Source organism: Lepidochelys kempii, chromosome 6 (assembly GCF_965140285.1).
Source record: "Lepidochelys kempii isolate rLepKem1 chromosome 6, rLepKem1.hap1, whole genome shotgun sequence".
Lineage (NCBI taxonomy): Eukaryota > Metazoa > Chordata > Testudines > Cheloniidae > Lepidochelys > Lepidochelys kempii.
Genome location: NC_136385.1, coordinates 51,679,167 through 51,694,321, shown reverse-complemented (window position 1 = coordinate 51,694,321; position 15,155 = coordinate 51,679,167). Strand labels below are relative to the sequence as shown.

The window sequence follows — 15,155 nt, the reverse complement described above, 5'->3', positions numbered from 1 at the left end:
TGCTGCTGATCCCCTGCTCACTGAAGGCCTTTCTTTGGGGGTTGTTTTAAGACTTTCTCTCTGTTTTGTAGAAGTGTTCAGCCTGCTCACTCACCCCATTTATTTATTCACATGCAGAAATCCCCGGAGGCTAAACAATAAATGTGCAAATGGAGGTCATGGAATCTTTGAGTCTTGTGGCTTGCATAGGAAATGTCCTCCTGGCAGCAAAAAGAGACTCGGTTTGTGTGTACATTTGGGACGTTGTAACCCCAGAATTTGAGGATTAAATGGCACAATATCAGATACAAACACCACTAAGTTGTGGAACTAATTTTTTTCAACTGGCAGAACAGATTTTGTAACTGGAAACATGGTCATCAGGTTCTTATTTTTTAAAAGTATTATTTTAATATTTTATATTTTCTAGGCTGAAACTAGAGCAGAAGTTCCCCCAGGAGCTCCGCAAGAGAGAGCTGCGGTTATTGTTGAAATAGACAATATGGAACTAAATGAACTCAGAAAAAGGTCAGGATTGATGACATCAATTTATGATGGGGTTTTTTTTCTTGTTTATGCCAATGCTACTTCTGGTCTACTGCTTCACACTCCTGTTTTTGTGCAAGGCTGTTTTTGGAAGATAAAATTGATGTTTAAGAAAGGGAATGTTTACAGTGAATTTATCAGAGAGGAAGGATGGTCCAGTGGTTAGGGTGCTGACCTAGGATATGGGAGACCCAGGTTCAATTTGCTTCTCCGCCATGGACTTCCTGTGTGACCTTGCCACCTCTGTGCCTTGTTCTCCATCTGCAAAATGAGGATAATAATGATTCCCTATGTCTCAGGGATGTTTAGGATAATTACATTAAAAAGATTGTGAATCATAGGACTAGAGAGACCTTAAGAGGTCATCTAGTCCAGTCCCCAGGTCTCATTATTATCTAGACCATCCCAAACAGGTGTTTGTCTAACCTGCTCTTATAAACCTTCAATGATGGAGATTCCACAATCTCTGTAGGCAATTTATTCCAGTGCTTAACCACCAGATTTTTCCTAATGTCCAACCTAAACCTCCCTTGCTGCAATTTAAGCCCATTGCTTCTTGTCCTATCCTCAGAGGTTAAGAAGAACAATTTTTTCTCCCTCCTCCTTGTAATAACCTTTATGTACTTGAAAACTGTTATCATGTCCCTTATCAGTCTACTCTTTTCCAGACTAAACAAACCCAATTTTTTCAATCTTCCCTCATAGGTCATGTTTTCTAGATCTTTAATAATTTTTGTTGCTCTTCTCTGGACTTTCTCCAGTTTGTCCATATCTTTCCTGAAATGTGGTGCCCAAAACTGGACACACTACTCTAATTGAGGCCTAATCAGCGTGGAATAGAGTGGAAGAATTACTTTGCGTGTCTTGCTTACAATACTCATACAGAATGATTGCTTTTTTTGCAACAGAGTTACACTGTTAACTCATTTAGCTTGTGGTCCGCTGTGACCCCCAGATCCCTTTCCTCAGTACTCCTTCCTAGGCAGTCATTTCTCATTTTGTATGTGTGCAACTGATTGTTCTTTCCTAAGTGGAGTACTTTGCATTTGTCCTTATTGAATTTTATCCTGTTTATTCAGACCATTTCTCCAGTTTGTCTAGATCATTTTGAGTTATAATTATAAGCACTTTGAGATTTATTGATAAGCGTATATAAGAAATAGGAATTATTAAGAGTGTAATTGAATTAGCGGTCTTAAATGTGAAAAAAAATTGAGGTATATTTGGTGATATTTTCTTTTAAAACCAGACCTGTCGTACTCATGTTATGAGTGACTTGACTTTGACTCCGATTCAGTATTACAGCTGGGCAATAATGGATTTTTCAGTTAGTTGGTAATTCCAAAAAATGTACAAAATGTTTTGGGGTTTTTTTTGTTTGGTTTTGTTTTTTCCCCCAGGTCAAACTGAAAAGGAAATTTTTGAAACTTCTGGGAAATCAAAACAATTTTTTTTTTTTTTTTGAATCAGGTCAAAACTGAGCATTTTGCTTCAATTTTGGGGATTTTGACGAGCTAAGGAGAACTAGATTCACAGAAAGGCTAGGGAAATGAGGAGGAGGAGTCCTCCCTTGTAATCTTTAGGCCAGTGGTTAGGAATCTTTCTTGGGATGGAAGAGAAACCCAGGCTTGATTCTTCCCTTTGCCTGATGTGGACAAGGGATTTGCAGTTGGGTCACAGGAGAGTGCCTAGCCACTGGACCATGGGATATTCTGGTGTGAGTCTTTCTCAGTCTCTCCTGTGGAAGTTGTTCCACTGTTCATAAATAATTAGTCACTGGAGCAGGGACATGAACCTGGCTCTCCCACTTCTTTAGAGAGTGCCCTAACCACTGTGCTATAGAGTCATTCCCACTCTTTTTCCCTGGCCCAGTGACCTAATTGCCTTATGCCTTTGTGACTCTAGTCCTCCTTTGCTTTTGTCAAAATACGTGAAATCAGAAAGAGAAATTTTGAGTCTGGTCAGAACAAAATATTTTAACATTACAGAAACATTTTGAGTGTTTTGGTTTGCTTGAAACTATTCAGCAAACTCAACATGAATTTGTGATTAGTTTTGGGTAAGCCGAGACTGGTGAAATATTTTTACTGAAAAATGCAATCTCTAGTTAGCATACCTGAACTGCTGTAATAGATACAAGTAAATTACATAAAAAGATGATCAGAAAATTTAATCTTCCTTTCTGTACTTAAATTGATTTAGTATTTGCATTTGCCATAGGCTTGCAGAGACACAGCAGCAGTATGATTCAGTGCAACAGGCCCTGTTGCAACTGACAGAAACGCTGTCAGAAGAAAGGAGTAGGAGAGAAGCTGCAGAAGATGCCTTAAGACTCACTGAGGAACAATGTAAAAGGTTGGAGATACTTGCACAATATTTTTCCCTTTTCAGACCATATGAGCCGACCATACAGTTGGAGCCATGCAGCAAACCCTTATGTTCACAGGGAATGTCTTTGAAATCAGCAGGCGGGGGAGCTCCACATGGGCACAGTGATTCATTCCTATGGATCTAATTGTAGCATCAGGGCCTAAACGACCAATTGCAGGTTTTTTCCTCTTGGAAGAATGTAAGAATTTTCCTTTTGAGTTACTGTGGCTGATGTTAATACTAAGTGTCTAGTGTGTCTAAAAATTTTAGCTTGAAGTTTTTATTTGTTGCTTGCCACTGTCCTTTAGTGATGTTAGTGATGAAAAATGTTGGATTTTCGTGGCTAGGCACAGAACCAGTTTGACAGCAGTGAAAACTTCTATCGCAAATTGCTGGGTCTTTGTGCTGATCTAAATTTAAAAATGTCTACCGATTTCCTAGCTGAACTCACTAGTCAGTACTGTTTTCTCCCCTTGAATTAGCAGAGTATTCCACGTATAACAGATTTTATACATACACTCAGAGAGATAAAGTCATATATTAATTACATCCAAATAAATAAAATCACCATCCTAATTTGAGAAGTACTAAACAATCAGCTAGAGAGAGGAAAAGAAAGTTAGGGTTAGTATGAATAAGTAAAACATCCAGAATCAAAAAGAGGAAACTGAAAAAGACATGACAAATAGTTTCCTTTTGTTTTCTTTACCAAAAGCAGTAAGCACTAGTTGAGCTGTACAAAAGAATGTTTCCGTAGGTAGATGATAATTGATAATGGTATTTCTAAAGAGTAGATAACTCAGTAATGTTTCCTCCTGCCTTTTCAATTTCTTTTCTCTAGACTTGAAATGAGTAGTTACAGGTCTGTACCTAGAGAATACACTGTTCAGATGGAGTCTGAGGAAAGAGAGGCTTTGATCATCAATCCTAGCGAACACATTGTTGTACGTAAGGTAAGGAAATGTGTAACCTTGAAGAAATTCTGAGTCGTAAGTTGCCTAAAAATGGGTGCTCACACTGTACACCTCCAGTCGCAAATGGCTGAGAGAACGGGGAAGTCTTTTCTCTTCAAATTCTTTTAATTAAATCATATTTTTAATAAATAACCCAAAAGAATGGAGCAGTAAACTACAAGTGCGCTGAAATGAATAATAAAAGAGTAAAACTGCGAACAGCTAAACACATTGGGCCAGATCCTGAGCTGGTACAAATCATCATAGCTCCTGTGGCTTCATTTATTCTAGCTGAGGATCTGCCCATTGTATGTGTAAACATTCCCAGGTGAGAGGTTGCTGTTGTAAATATGTGTATCTGGAGGTAGCCTTTTCAAGGGATGAACTAGAAGAGAAATATTACAGGTTTGTGGGAATGTAATGAATTTACTGAATATATTTTTGAATCAAACACCTGAAATCGGCCAGCATCTCCCTCTGTACTAAAAATCAGACATCTAAGATACATCTTTTATAGTGCCAGAGATCATGGTGATGGGCATACCCTGGAGAGATGCATATGTGTACGTTCAAAATGTCAGTAAAATATTGAAAATAAAACAGTATGTTTGACTTTACCTTTCAGTGTTATGCTGTGTTATGGATGGTAACCTGTACTTTCATGCAAATGTCAATTAAATAAAATGTATACCGTTTATGTATATTTTGGGTGTATATTGGATATTTACATGTATTATATAAATTGTGTGTGTGCATATAATTTTGTCTATATCTCTGCTCTGTGTATGTAATTAAATATTACACTCACCCTGTAGCCTCTTTCCCCTCCCCCCCATATCTTTTGTAACTGCTCCATTCTTTTCCCCACGAATCCCTTATTTTAATGCCATGTGTGCAGACCCAGTTGGAAGGATTACAGTACTTCACAAATCTAGAGTATAATGAGAGCTTCTCTTGCATCTTTTCTGATGATTATTTATTTGAAGTTGTTTGTTTCCTGCAGATGAAAGGAGGAGCCCTTTCTTTCAAAAGATGGCTTCGAGGGCGAAGCCTTTACTGCTCCAAGCTGCTGACCTCCAGAGCAAAATCCCGCTATTTATTCCTCACATACTTGGTGACACTACATGTTGTTGTTTTTCTGTGCCTCACTGGCATTCTCTAAATGCATCGCAATTGCTGGGTAAATTATTTTCTTCTAGATAATGGTGTGCCAACTCAAGATAATGGACTTTTCACATGCTGTTGTTAAACTATGCACTGGACACAGTTGTATATATCCTCATTACAATATGTGCATTTTGAGCTTCTTGTAAGAAGTTTTTGTATATCACGGTTACTCCAAAGTTGACTTGAATTGCTCCTTAACAATGGAATATTATATTTGCTAAAGAGAAGATATTCCCCTTCAGTGCAACCTATAAAAAAACTGCTGCATTATATTGTTTGGGAATATATAATAATTGAATACTATTGAATTGGGTTGTAAATGGTATCTTTTCTATATACATTTTATTTTAAGAAAATTACAATATAAATTTTAAAGGAATATCAACTATTACTGTTTATTAGCTTCTTGTAAAGAAGCTTTACAGAGTGCAATAAAAGAAAAAAGCTGGATTCATTGTGGGTTTCTCTACTGGAAATAAAACTTTAAGAACTGAACTCTGCTCTGTGGGTGTGTGAAGAGTAAATACCTGTAATTGTCTGTGTTATTGCTAACAGGATGCACAATTTAGTAATTATATTAACGAGAAAAGGCTGACAGCTAACAACAAGGAGAACTTTGACATTAGGAGTTTGAATATAGAATCAAAATTAAGACATTCCTCCTTTTGCTTTTAGCCAGATCACATCACTTCAAATGGCAGTTGCTCTAACCTATCTCAGTTAGCTGAATTACTGTTATTTTTTTCTTGTTATACTAGCTTCTGGCACCCCCAGTCAGGATCAGGCTCCACTGCACACTTAAGAGTCGCATCCCTGTAGGGCTCTGGATTCCTGGCTTTTGAAGTTTTCTTATGTTCTCTTAAACCTTTCGATAAATAGGTTGTGTTCATGCACACATTTCAGAACATTTCTTCTGATTCAGTTAAGTGAGAAGCACATAATACATTTTCAAGTGAGTGGTGCGGAGACATACTTTCAGCTGTTTTCTGTATGAGCATAATGAAGCATCTTGTATAAAAATATGCATGCTTTGTTATAATGTACACTGAAGTTGAGTGAAATTTTCTGAGTCCAAAAATATATTTATTTTTTTGTGAAGAAGAGAGACTGCTGTTAATGCTGTGACCTGATGATTACTATGTAATGGAGTTTTGCATTATTTTACCAGTGATTTAAGCTGTAACACATTATCTGTAGCAGAGTAGTTCACTTTCTGAACCTGTTTTTAGCAAAAAACAGGTTCCTGTGTATGAGAAATGTAAATGGGACATTAATATCAGTTGAGGCTTTAGCTAGGATCACAAAAGTCCTTTAATGTAGTATTCCATGCTGATGTTAAAGTTTTGGAGATGTAGTTTTTTAGACACTGGGTGACCCATCAAAATCAGATTAATTTCTTTTTTGACAAATATGATTCTTTTTCTTCAAGTTTTACCACCAAAGGCTGCTGTCCTGCTACCTTTTTGGCCGTTTTTCTTCAGTTCATTAAACGTTCTTATCTTTTCATCAGATACATTATGCTGCCTGCTCCATATGTTATTTATAGAATCATTTTTAATTAGAGCCAGAATAGGATATTGGTGCACTTTCAATCAGCTTGATAGTGATAGCAATTGTATTTGTGTTTGTATACACTCTAATTACATATGACACACAATACAGGTTTCAGAGTAGCAATACAGGTTAAAGTTTCAGTGAAAGCCAGAAAACTAATTAGCTGAGGCCATGCTTTTTGCCATACACAAATATTTATCTGATCCAGAAGAGCTATGTTAGACGTGATTCCCATTAAAAGAGCCACATTAGAAAAAGGTTAGCTGATCAAATGACGTTGTTGAAAAGGAGTAAATTGTGGTCACCTTAACTTTCCTCATAAGGATCACAGAGGAGTGCTTGCAGTTGGGGAAGGCTGTCTAAGTGAACTCTAACTGTGATTTGTCAAATTCTGGGGTGCATTTCAGACCAGTGAGAGATTGTCACTGTATTACAACCATGAGTGCCCCAAAATGCTTCTGCTCCCTGCCTGTGCGGGGGGGACACAACCAGCATGCACTTCATGTTCTGTATACTGTACACCTGACTCAACACTTTGAATCCAACAGCCTGTCAGCAGTTATCACAAACACGCTCATGTCTTACCAGACTTGGTTAATATTAGCAGTGACCCCAACACACTCCCAGTCCCCAGTGTTCCCAAAACCATGGGCTCTGCAGTGTGCAGCCCTCTCCTGGACAGCTCAGAGAAATAATAGTTTGCTTATTCCTTTAAAGAGACAAAAGTACATTGTAGCTTTCTAACTTACAACTGGGTCAGATGCACCCTTCCTTGTAAACACTCCACTGCATAGTAAAAATAAAACAAATTTATTAACACTAGGACATAGGTTAAGTGATGCCAAGAAATAGAAGTAGAGAAGGTTACAAGCAAGTAAAAGTGAAAAAGCACATCTAAAACTCTAAAGCTTAATCCAGCAAGGTACAGGGTTTGTTTAAGATGGTTTCTCTCTCTCTCTCTCTCACCAATCTTCCTTCTTCCCACCCCTGGCTTTCCCTCAGTTAGGATCTTCCTCAGAAATACAAGGTGCTGGCTTCCCTTGTCTTACTAAATGAAATATCTGTATAGGTTTCTTACCTATATTCCATTTCCAGAGATTTAAAACTCCTCCCACCCTCATTAAAGGACCCATCTTCCTCAGCTTGCAAGAGCTCTGTTGCCTTATGTTGGTCTAATGATAGATAACGTGGGGGTTCTCTGCCCGTCCCTGTATAGTTCAGTAAACCTTTGAAAAGCATAGTTCTCAAAGTTCATTGACCTTGCTTCAAGAGGGAGGATAACCTCATGCTCCTCTTCCCTTCTGGTCTTTCCATACCCCTGCTAATTTATATGTAAATTGGGCTTCCACTGTTTTGATCACACCTTGCTTAATTTCTTTGGAGTCAGATGACGTGACAGGTTTCAGGGTGGTAGCTGTGTTAGTCTGTATCAGCAAAAACAACGAGGAGTCCTTGTGGCACTTTAGAAACTAGCAAATTTATTTGGGCATAAGCTTTCGTGGGCTAAACCCACTCCATGCATCAGAAGACGTGACATTCCCTCCTGTCTCCGAGAGACCAGTTTCTCCCTTTGGGTAAAAGACTGTAAAGCATAATATTAATAAGCATTCATTATCCCTTACGTAGAGTTAGTACATACAGTTCACATTATTAATCAGTAGTGTGTCATAAGGTTTCATAAAGGATCAGTGCACTTTTATAATACAATAATATTGTATAAGTCAGTTGATTCTATTGTTTATCACTTTGAGGTTCAGCCCTCTGTCTTTATAGGCCGATGTATATTTTGAAAAGTAAAATGGAGACCAGGCTTCTCTCTCCTGCGGAGTGTAGATGCCAAGCTGTCGCCTCCTATGCTTGCTAACCTGATAGCTTTATTTACCTAATATGTAAATAGACCTTCATTGTCTCTGCCCGATGTCTGGACTGCTCAGAGAAGCAGACTTATTCCTTTGTCTAGGGCAGACTTGTTTACTAGCTGCCCCTGATATGTCTGGTTTAAACACATTTTAGTCATAGTTCTACCATATATCCATAACTCATAATACCCATTGTGTACATACATCATGCAAGAATATTAATGATCAGTGAATTTTCCAAAGACATGACATCTTGTAGATACCTATGAGTGTGTCAGGCCTGACGAGTTACTGACCAGAGTAGTGAGCTACAAATGAGCCTCTGTGACACAGTGATACTTAAATGGTCAAAAGAAAAGGAGTACTTGTGGCACCTTAGAGACTAACAAATTTATTTGAGCATGAGCTTTCGTGAGCTACAGCTCACTTGAAGTACTCCTTTTCTTTTTGCGAATACAGACTAACACAGCTGCTTCTCTGAAACCTGTTAAATGGTCAAGTTGACTGAGATACATTTAGGACTTACTTGATCCTCCTTTCCAAGTTTGGCACTGCCATGCATATGTGGGTTTAGAAATCCTAGGAAAAAGGCCAGGTTATACTTAATTGTGTGTTGTTGTTGTTTTAACTTTGTCATTAAATGGCTAACCCATCTTTGTAGGTGCCAACACAAGAAAATGTATCATCTAGTTGATAAAAGATCTGCATGCATGCAAGATTTCATAAAAATCTCTCAACTAGTGTGGACTTTGCAATACCCAGGATTCACAGTCAAATTTGGCCTGTGTAACTGTAATGCTCTTGTCTTCAACTTGCTTTCAGCTTTTTGCTGTGGGAATCCTCATTTAAAACCACTTGTCTAAATTACTTTTGATTTAGCAATACTTTATAGACAAGCAGAACTGTCCAGGTTTCTGGTGACATAAGTGAACTGAGCAGCTTTCCTAATCGTCTTCAGAAATGCAGTATGCTGTGAGTGCAGAGCATTCATGAGATTATTGTTGGACCTGAGGCTATTCCACACCACACTCCTTGATAGCACTTGGGCACTGTTCAGTTTAGGCTTTCACCATATAAAAGGCCATAGCTCCACTACTCTTAATGGAGCTTTGCTGAATTATAACAACTGAGAATTTGACCGATTATCTATTCAGAAGTGTTTGTAAAATGTGGTGTTAGGCTTCAAATGGCGTCAAATAGTGGGCCTGATTCTGATTCATTTTACCAGTTTTTACACTGCTGTACCTTTGCTGCGTTCGATGGAATGGCTCCTGATTTATACCAGTGTAAATGGTTACAGAATTGTGCCCATTGTTTTGAAGACAAGGAAGGAAGGAGGAGATGGATGGGTATTGTGTCGTTCACTATATGGCTGATTTGAAATGGTTTCCTATTTCGTATGTTAAAATAAATAGGGACCTTGTTTGGAACTTGAGACTGAGATTCAGGGCACATGAATTCACTTCTTCACTCTGCCACTTCCTCTGTGACCTTGCATAACAATTGCTTGTACTGTCTTTTTCAGTTTTCTCTATTTGTAAAACGGGGATATACTTAATGACTGACACAAAATTAGAGGGAGGACCTAAAACTAGATGTTTGCAAAATGCTGTGATCCTTTTGTAGAAAAGGATCCGTGTAAGTGGCGGAATGTCATCTGGAAGTTTGAAAATGACTGCTGTTCCTCTGTCCGTGAAAGAAAAAGGGAATGATGGATGAACAGTTTAGAAGTCAGTCTGACTGCAAGAGTGACAGCTGTTCAGAGATCAGGAAAGGTTACATAATCAGGCAAAGGGATACATACGAACACATGTGAATAGCCTTTCTTCCTCTTCTAGAGAGGCACTTCTAGACAGAGAAGAAAATTGAACACCTGGTGAGTTTTGAAATGGAAAGAGTTTAATGGCTACAGGGATGTGGCAGATACAAAGCTGATTGTTAGAACATATGTCACATGAACTGAAGTGAATCATCGACTGTGGGCTGAAGGAATCTTGTACTTGAATTCTGCTACATTATCACAGGCTACATTCAGGGTGGAGTAGGACAGTTGTTCAGATCTTGATATTTACAAAGTCAACATTCATCCCCAGTAGTGTCTGAGATGCTGCTTTAGTTATTTCCTTTTTGGAGAATAGGGAAATAATGCAGAATTACTACTGTAGGTAAGTGTTGACTCCTTAATAGCAACTATTGTAAGTGCATTAGCCAACAAAGCTATTGCTTATTCCCTTTAATGAGTCTTTATTTCTTGGATTTTGACCAAGACTGTTTTTGTTTATTTTCTATTTGGATTCACCATTTCGTGATCTTATAAAAGTTCAAGAACGTCACAGCCCTTTTGTGATAGACACACTGTATATAATAACCCTCTTTAGATGTAAAATAGTTATCACTCAGTTGGGTGACTTGTTGCTGATTCAACCCCCATTTTCAGGTACAGAGTCATCCAAGCACCAAGATAAGCTGGCTATTTTCTGTCTCTGTACTACAAAAACAGATAACGTGTACAGTTGAAACACCAGTACTGTACATGGTAAGAACTTTTCCTTTAACCAGTGGCAGCTTCTAGGTGACTGGTAAGAGAATGATAGTAGGCTATTTTTAGTTATTTGTGGTGTAATGAAGCAAAAAGCTTTTCAATGACAGCAATGGATGTACGGATTATTTCAGCCTTATTCAACCCTTGTGTGAGAGGTTCTTTTTTGTATTTTAGTGGGAGGAAAGTTTACTATTAACCATAACGTAGTGAACAACTTAGTGGGAAAGAATCCAGGGTTGTCAGAAATTCTGCCCTAATTTATCCTGTCCTTTAAGCTGACACTTTGATAAGCACAAGCTGAAAACAAATGTTTCCAAAAATGGCTTGACAGATGTAGGTATTCTGCGAACTCCATTCCTCAAGCTGATATAAATGTAATAGAAGGTGAGATCATTTCACTTTTACAAAGGAGCTTTTACGAATCCTCACCATCTCCTGTTCTCTTGAGTAAGTATTGCCCTGAGATAATTTCACATTGTATTTGATGATTTAATGCTACAGGTCTAGGATCTCAAAAGTACCTGAAGCTCTTGCTCCTTTGTAAACTATGGGCTAGATCTTGCTTGTCTCAGTCATGCAAGTAATCCCAAAGGGGCTATTCCTTAAGTGATCAAGATGTAACGCCATAGTTATTATGTGCTGAGCCTCAGAATTATTCAAAAGTAGTGTGCCATAGAACTTCACTTCCTTTGTGACTTGGAAGAACTGGTGCATATAAACTGAACTGCCAGTTAGTGAGCAACCAAAATAAAAAAAGGAAGGATAACAGAGCACAAAATGAACTTTGTGTTCTGTTGCTTGCAGTTATTTGACATTTCATAGTACAACTGTAAATGTGCTGCATCTTTTGTAAAAGTAATAATGTCTTAGTAATACAAGACCTTTTCAGTACTTAATTTAATTTTGCAAGTTTGAGAGAGATGAGTGGGTTTTTGTGTGTATATACTAACAAGACTTTAATGTCATATACATTTTTAATATTAAAGATTTGAATTAGATATGAATGGAATTATGTACTCCTAATGCATATGGGAGTCCATTTGTATGGATGATGAAACTGCACACACCTTCCAGAAAGATTTATTTAGGACTGAACTGCAGTAGATTTAGAACCTTACTAGTGTTTTCTGGCTGGATAAGGACCACATTGGAATCCAAGGAATGAATGCAAAGTTTTCCATTGTGTTTTAATGGGATTTGGTTCAGGAATAAAGGCACTTAATGCTCTGTCTCTTAATGCTCATATACATTGAGCAAACATTACAAAATAGTGCTGAAACTGTTAACTAACCTGCAGTGGATTTTTCAGTATCACATTGTGGGAAGAGAGCAAAAACTCCATCCTTCACCTGCTAAGTTAACTTTAAGGCAGTCATAAAACCCCCGTCCCTTTCTTATGTTACTGTGCAGGTACAAAATACCAGTCATATAACTGGTTAAAAATGTTGGTCAGAATTTGTTATTTAGTTTCAAATTATATTAAGTAAGGTATTGAAATACTTAATAGTGTCCTAGAAGACTTACACCCTGTTTTATGAATAAAGAGTAAAGAATAGCAAGTGAAATACTCAATGCAGAACAAAACAAAACAAAAATAAAAGTGAGATGCAAGAGCCAGAAAATTCATGTTTAAGCCAAGGCAAATCTTCCTGTTTTTGTTCCTTTGTTGGTTTTATTAAAAAAGAAAAAAAACCCCACACAACCTCTCAAATAAAGCTCAAATATATCTTGCAACATTTCAGCCCTGAGCTGAATTATTTGTATGGTCTAAATATAAAACTCCTGAAGCAAACATTTACAGCCATGTTTAAAAGCTTAAGCAGCAGCCATGTTTAAAATCTTTTTTTTTTCCATTGGATGAAAAAGGTAAAAACGATAAGAATAAAAGTATACCTTGGGATCCCTAAGTTGTAATCAGCACACTCTCTTTTCATAACTTTCTCGGAAGACCATTAAACCAATTTCCTCCTAAATTATCCCAGTATTTTAGTGGACATCGTTAGTAGCATTTTTTGTAAGTGAGCTAAGATTGGAAATAAAATTGCAATCCAGCTAATTTCTGGAAATTCTCCTTCCTGTTCTGAATACCTACAGTAGATATCCAAAAAGCTGCTTTTGAGGAAAGGAGCTAATTGTTAATGCTTCTGTAGGTTCAGCAAAAAGAAAGATGCAGGCATGACTCCATCTTGGAAGTATTCTGAAAGTGACGCACTGTAAGCCTACGGAAGTACGGGATGGGGGGTGTTTCAGAACCTGAGCTGTAGCTTCAAAGCATGGTTTGTGCAGCTATTTTTTGGAGGGCTAGCTCAAGCCACGCTAGCCCAAGTCTGGTGTTAACCCAGGCTGAGAGGCTCTCCACTGCAGGCTGGACAAATGTGCCCTAAGTGCTGAATGCTTTAGCATTTGGGGCCTTATAATCCTGAAATAATAAGCAAAGCATAGCTTTCTGACTGAAGATAAAGGGCCAAATTCTGCCATCGGTTATATTTACACAGTAACCCAATTACTTGGGAGCTGAGCATTAGTAACTGAGGACATAATTTGATCCACAGTCAGTATTTACAAGAGTAACTCAGAGTTGTCTTGAGATTTTTCTGTGATGCTATTTGAACACACTGGTTAATCTAGTTTTTAAATATTAATGCACTTAATCTGACAGTGTTATGGACAAAAAATACATAGCATATGTATGAATAGGAGCCATGTATGTTTCACTATTAAGATATTGCACAGCAAATCCAGCAGTATGTCCTCTGCATCTCTGCCTGAAGCAGCATGGGCTAGCAGAGACTTTTGGCAGAGCTGGACTTGTGAAAGGGTTTCCCCAGTTTTAGGCTTTGAGAATCACAACTTATCACATATCCACCAGTGCAAACCTAAGGTAATTCCATTGCTGTGTGCTTTAAAATGTCACTTGTTCTGACTCCAGATTTACACCCATGTAGGAAAAATCAAAATCTGGACTAATCTTTATATTGTTGGAGTCATGTCAATGAATGAGTTTTTCAATACATACTATCAAATACCGTCCTCCTAGTTTCAGAAGACAGTAAACAGCAATCAAAGTCAGTGTAACTGGCTGTTCAGAAAGAGAAGACAATACTAGGAGTAGTAATTAAATACATTCCTAAGTGAATGTATTTAGTACAGTTAACAATCAAGTGATCAAATGATCCCATTCACTAATGAACAGAGGAAAGGAATTTTTGGATACAGATAAGTCCATAAAAGTTAAAATGATTTTCCTTTTATGACATTTTAAAATTCATATCTTTGCATCATGATCCCATTTCTTGCAAATGTTTTTTTGACCAGTCTTATATTTAGTTTTATCAATATCACCCTTTCAAAATTTTATTTGCTCACAGGGGTGTATTTTGGGGTGGGGAAGAGGGAGGAAGGAAACAGGCAAGTAAAATCTTAGTAGTTCTTTACATTCTCGTCAGGCCTCACAGAAAAGGTTGGGTAGTGACTTTTGTGCTGGTGCTGCTATGTTGTCGTCCTGACGACTTGTGAAGAAAAGAATCAAGAAATTTAATGTACTGATCCTGTTCTGTGTCAGCTGCAGGGAAACCCTGTTAAACTTTCATGGCTTGAGTAATTTATTCAATTTTAGCATCCCCATTTCTCAGAAATCTAACTCTTTTCTGATTGGCCTCCAATTTATTAATTAATGTATTGATTGCAGGAAGGGATGGAGAGCCCAGGAAACTTATGGAGTTCAAACTTTAAAACAAACGTTCCCTTCTGGTGGACAGGTTTGAGGGCCATGGAAAGGGCCTGGTGCATGGCCAGCCAACCCCTGGGACTGCAGAAATCTTGGGGAAAGGATGCTTCTGCTCCACAGAGGGGCTGCTCCATGGCACCGTGGTTCCCCGAGAGGTCATGCTGGCATTGGCTTCACTGTCCATGCCTGCCAAAGATCCACCATGCCAGCGAGGGTGCAGATGTAGCTTGGGAGTTAGTCATTCTAAGCAGCATTTATTTTGGCCCGACTGTTAGTAGAGAGCCAGGGTAGTGTTATTCCTTGAATCTCACTACTCTAACCTGAGTGGAGGTATAGGGCTTCTGTGAGTTGCCATGGAGGGAGAAGCATGTTCTTTCTACTCTATTTCTGCCTGTGGTAAATGGAGGGGAATGCCCGGTCTGAAAAGTAAACTTGAGAGATTCCCAAACAGAAGTCTA

General features: G+C 38.1%; 1 protein-coding gene across 3 annotated transcripts in view; it reads left to right on the top strand.

Annotated features, from left to right (window-relative positions):
- Positions 1 to 6,528, top strand: part of LOC140912808 (uncharacterized) — a 69,058-nt gene extending 62,530 nt beyond the window's left edge. For all 3 annotated transcript variants that reach the window (XM_073347899.1, XM_073347900.1, XM_073347898.1), the window contains exons 26-29: positions 410 to 507; positions 2,746 to 2,880; positions 3,737 to 3,848; positions 4,852 to 6,528. In XM_073347899.1, the coding sequence (XP_073204000.1) occupies positions 410 to 507; positions 2,746 to 2,880; positions 3,737 to 3,848; positions 4,852 to 5,010 (504 nt within the window). In that variant the 3' untranslated portion in view covers positions 5,011 to 6,528. The remainder of the gene's footprint in view (positions 1 to 409; positions 508 to 2,745; positions 2,881 to 3,736; positions 3,849 to 4,851) is intronic.
- Positions 6,529 to 15,155: the final 8,627 nt, after the last annotated feature.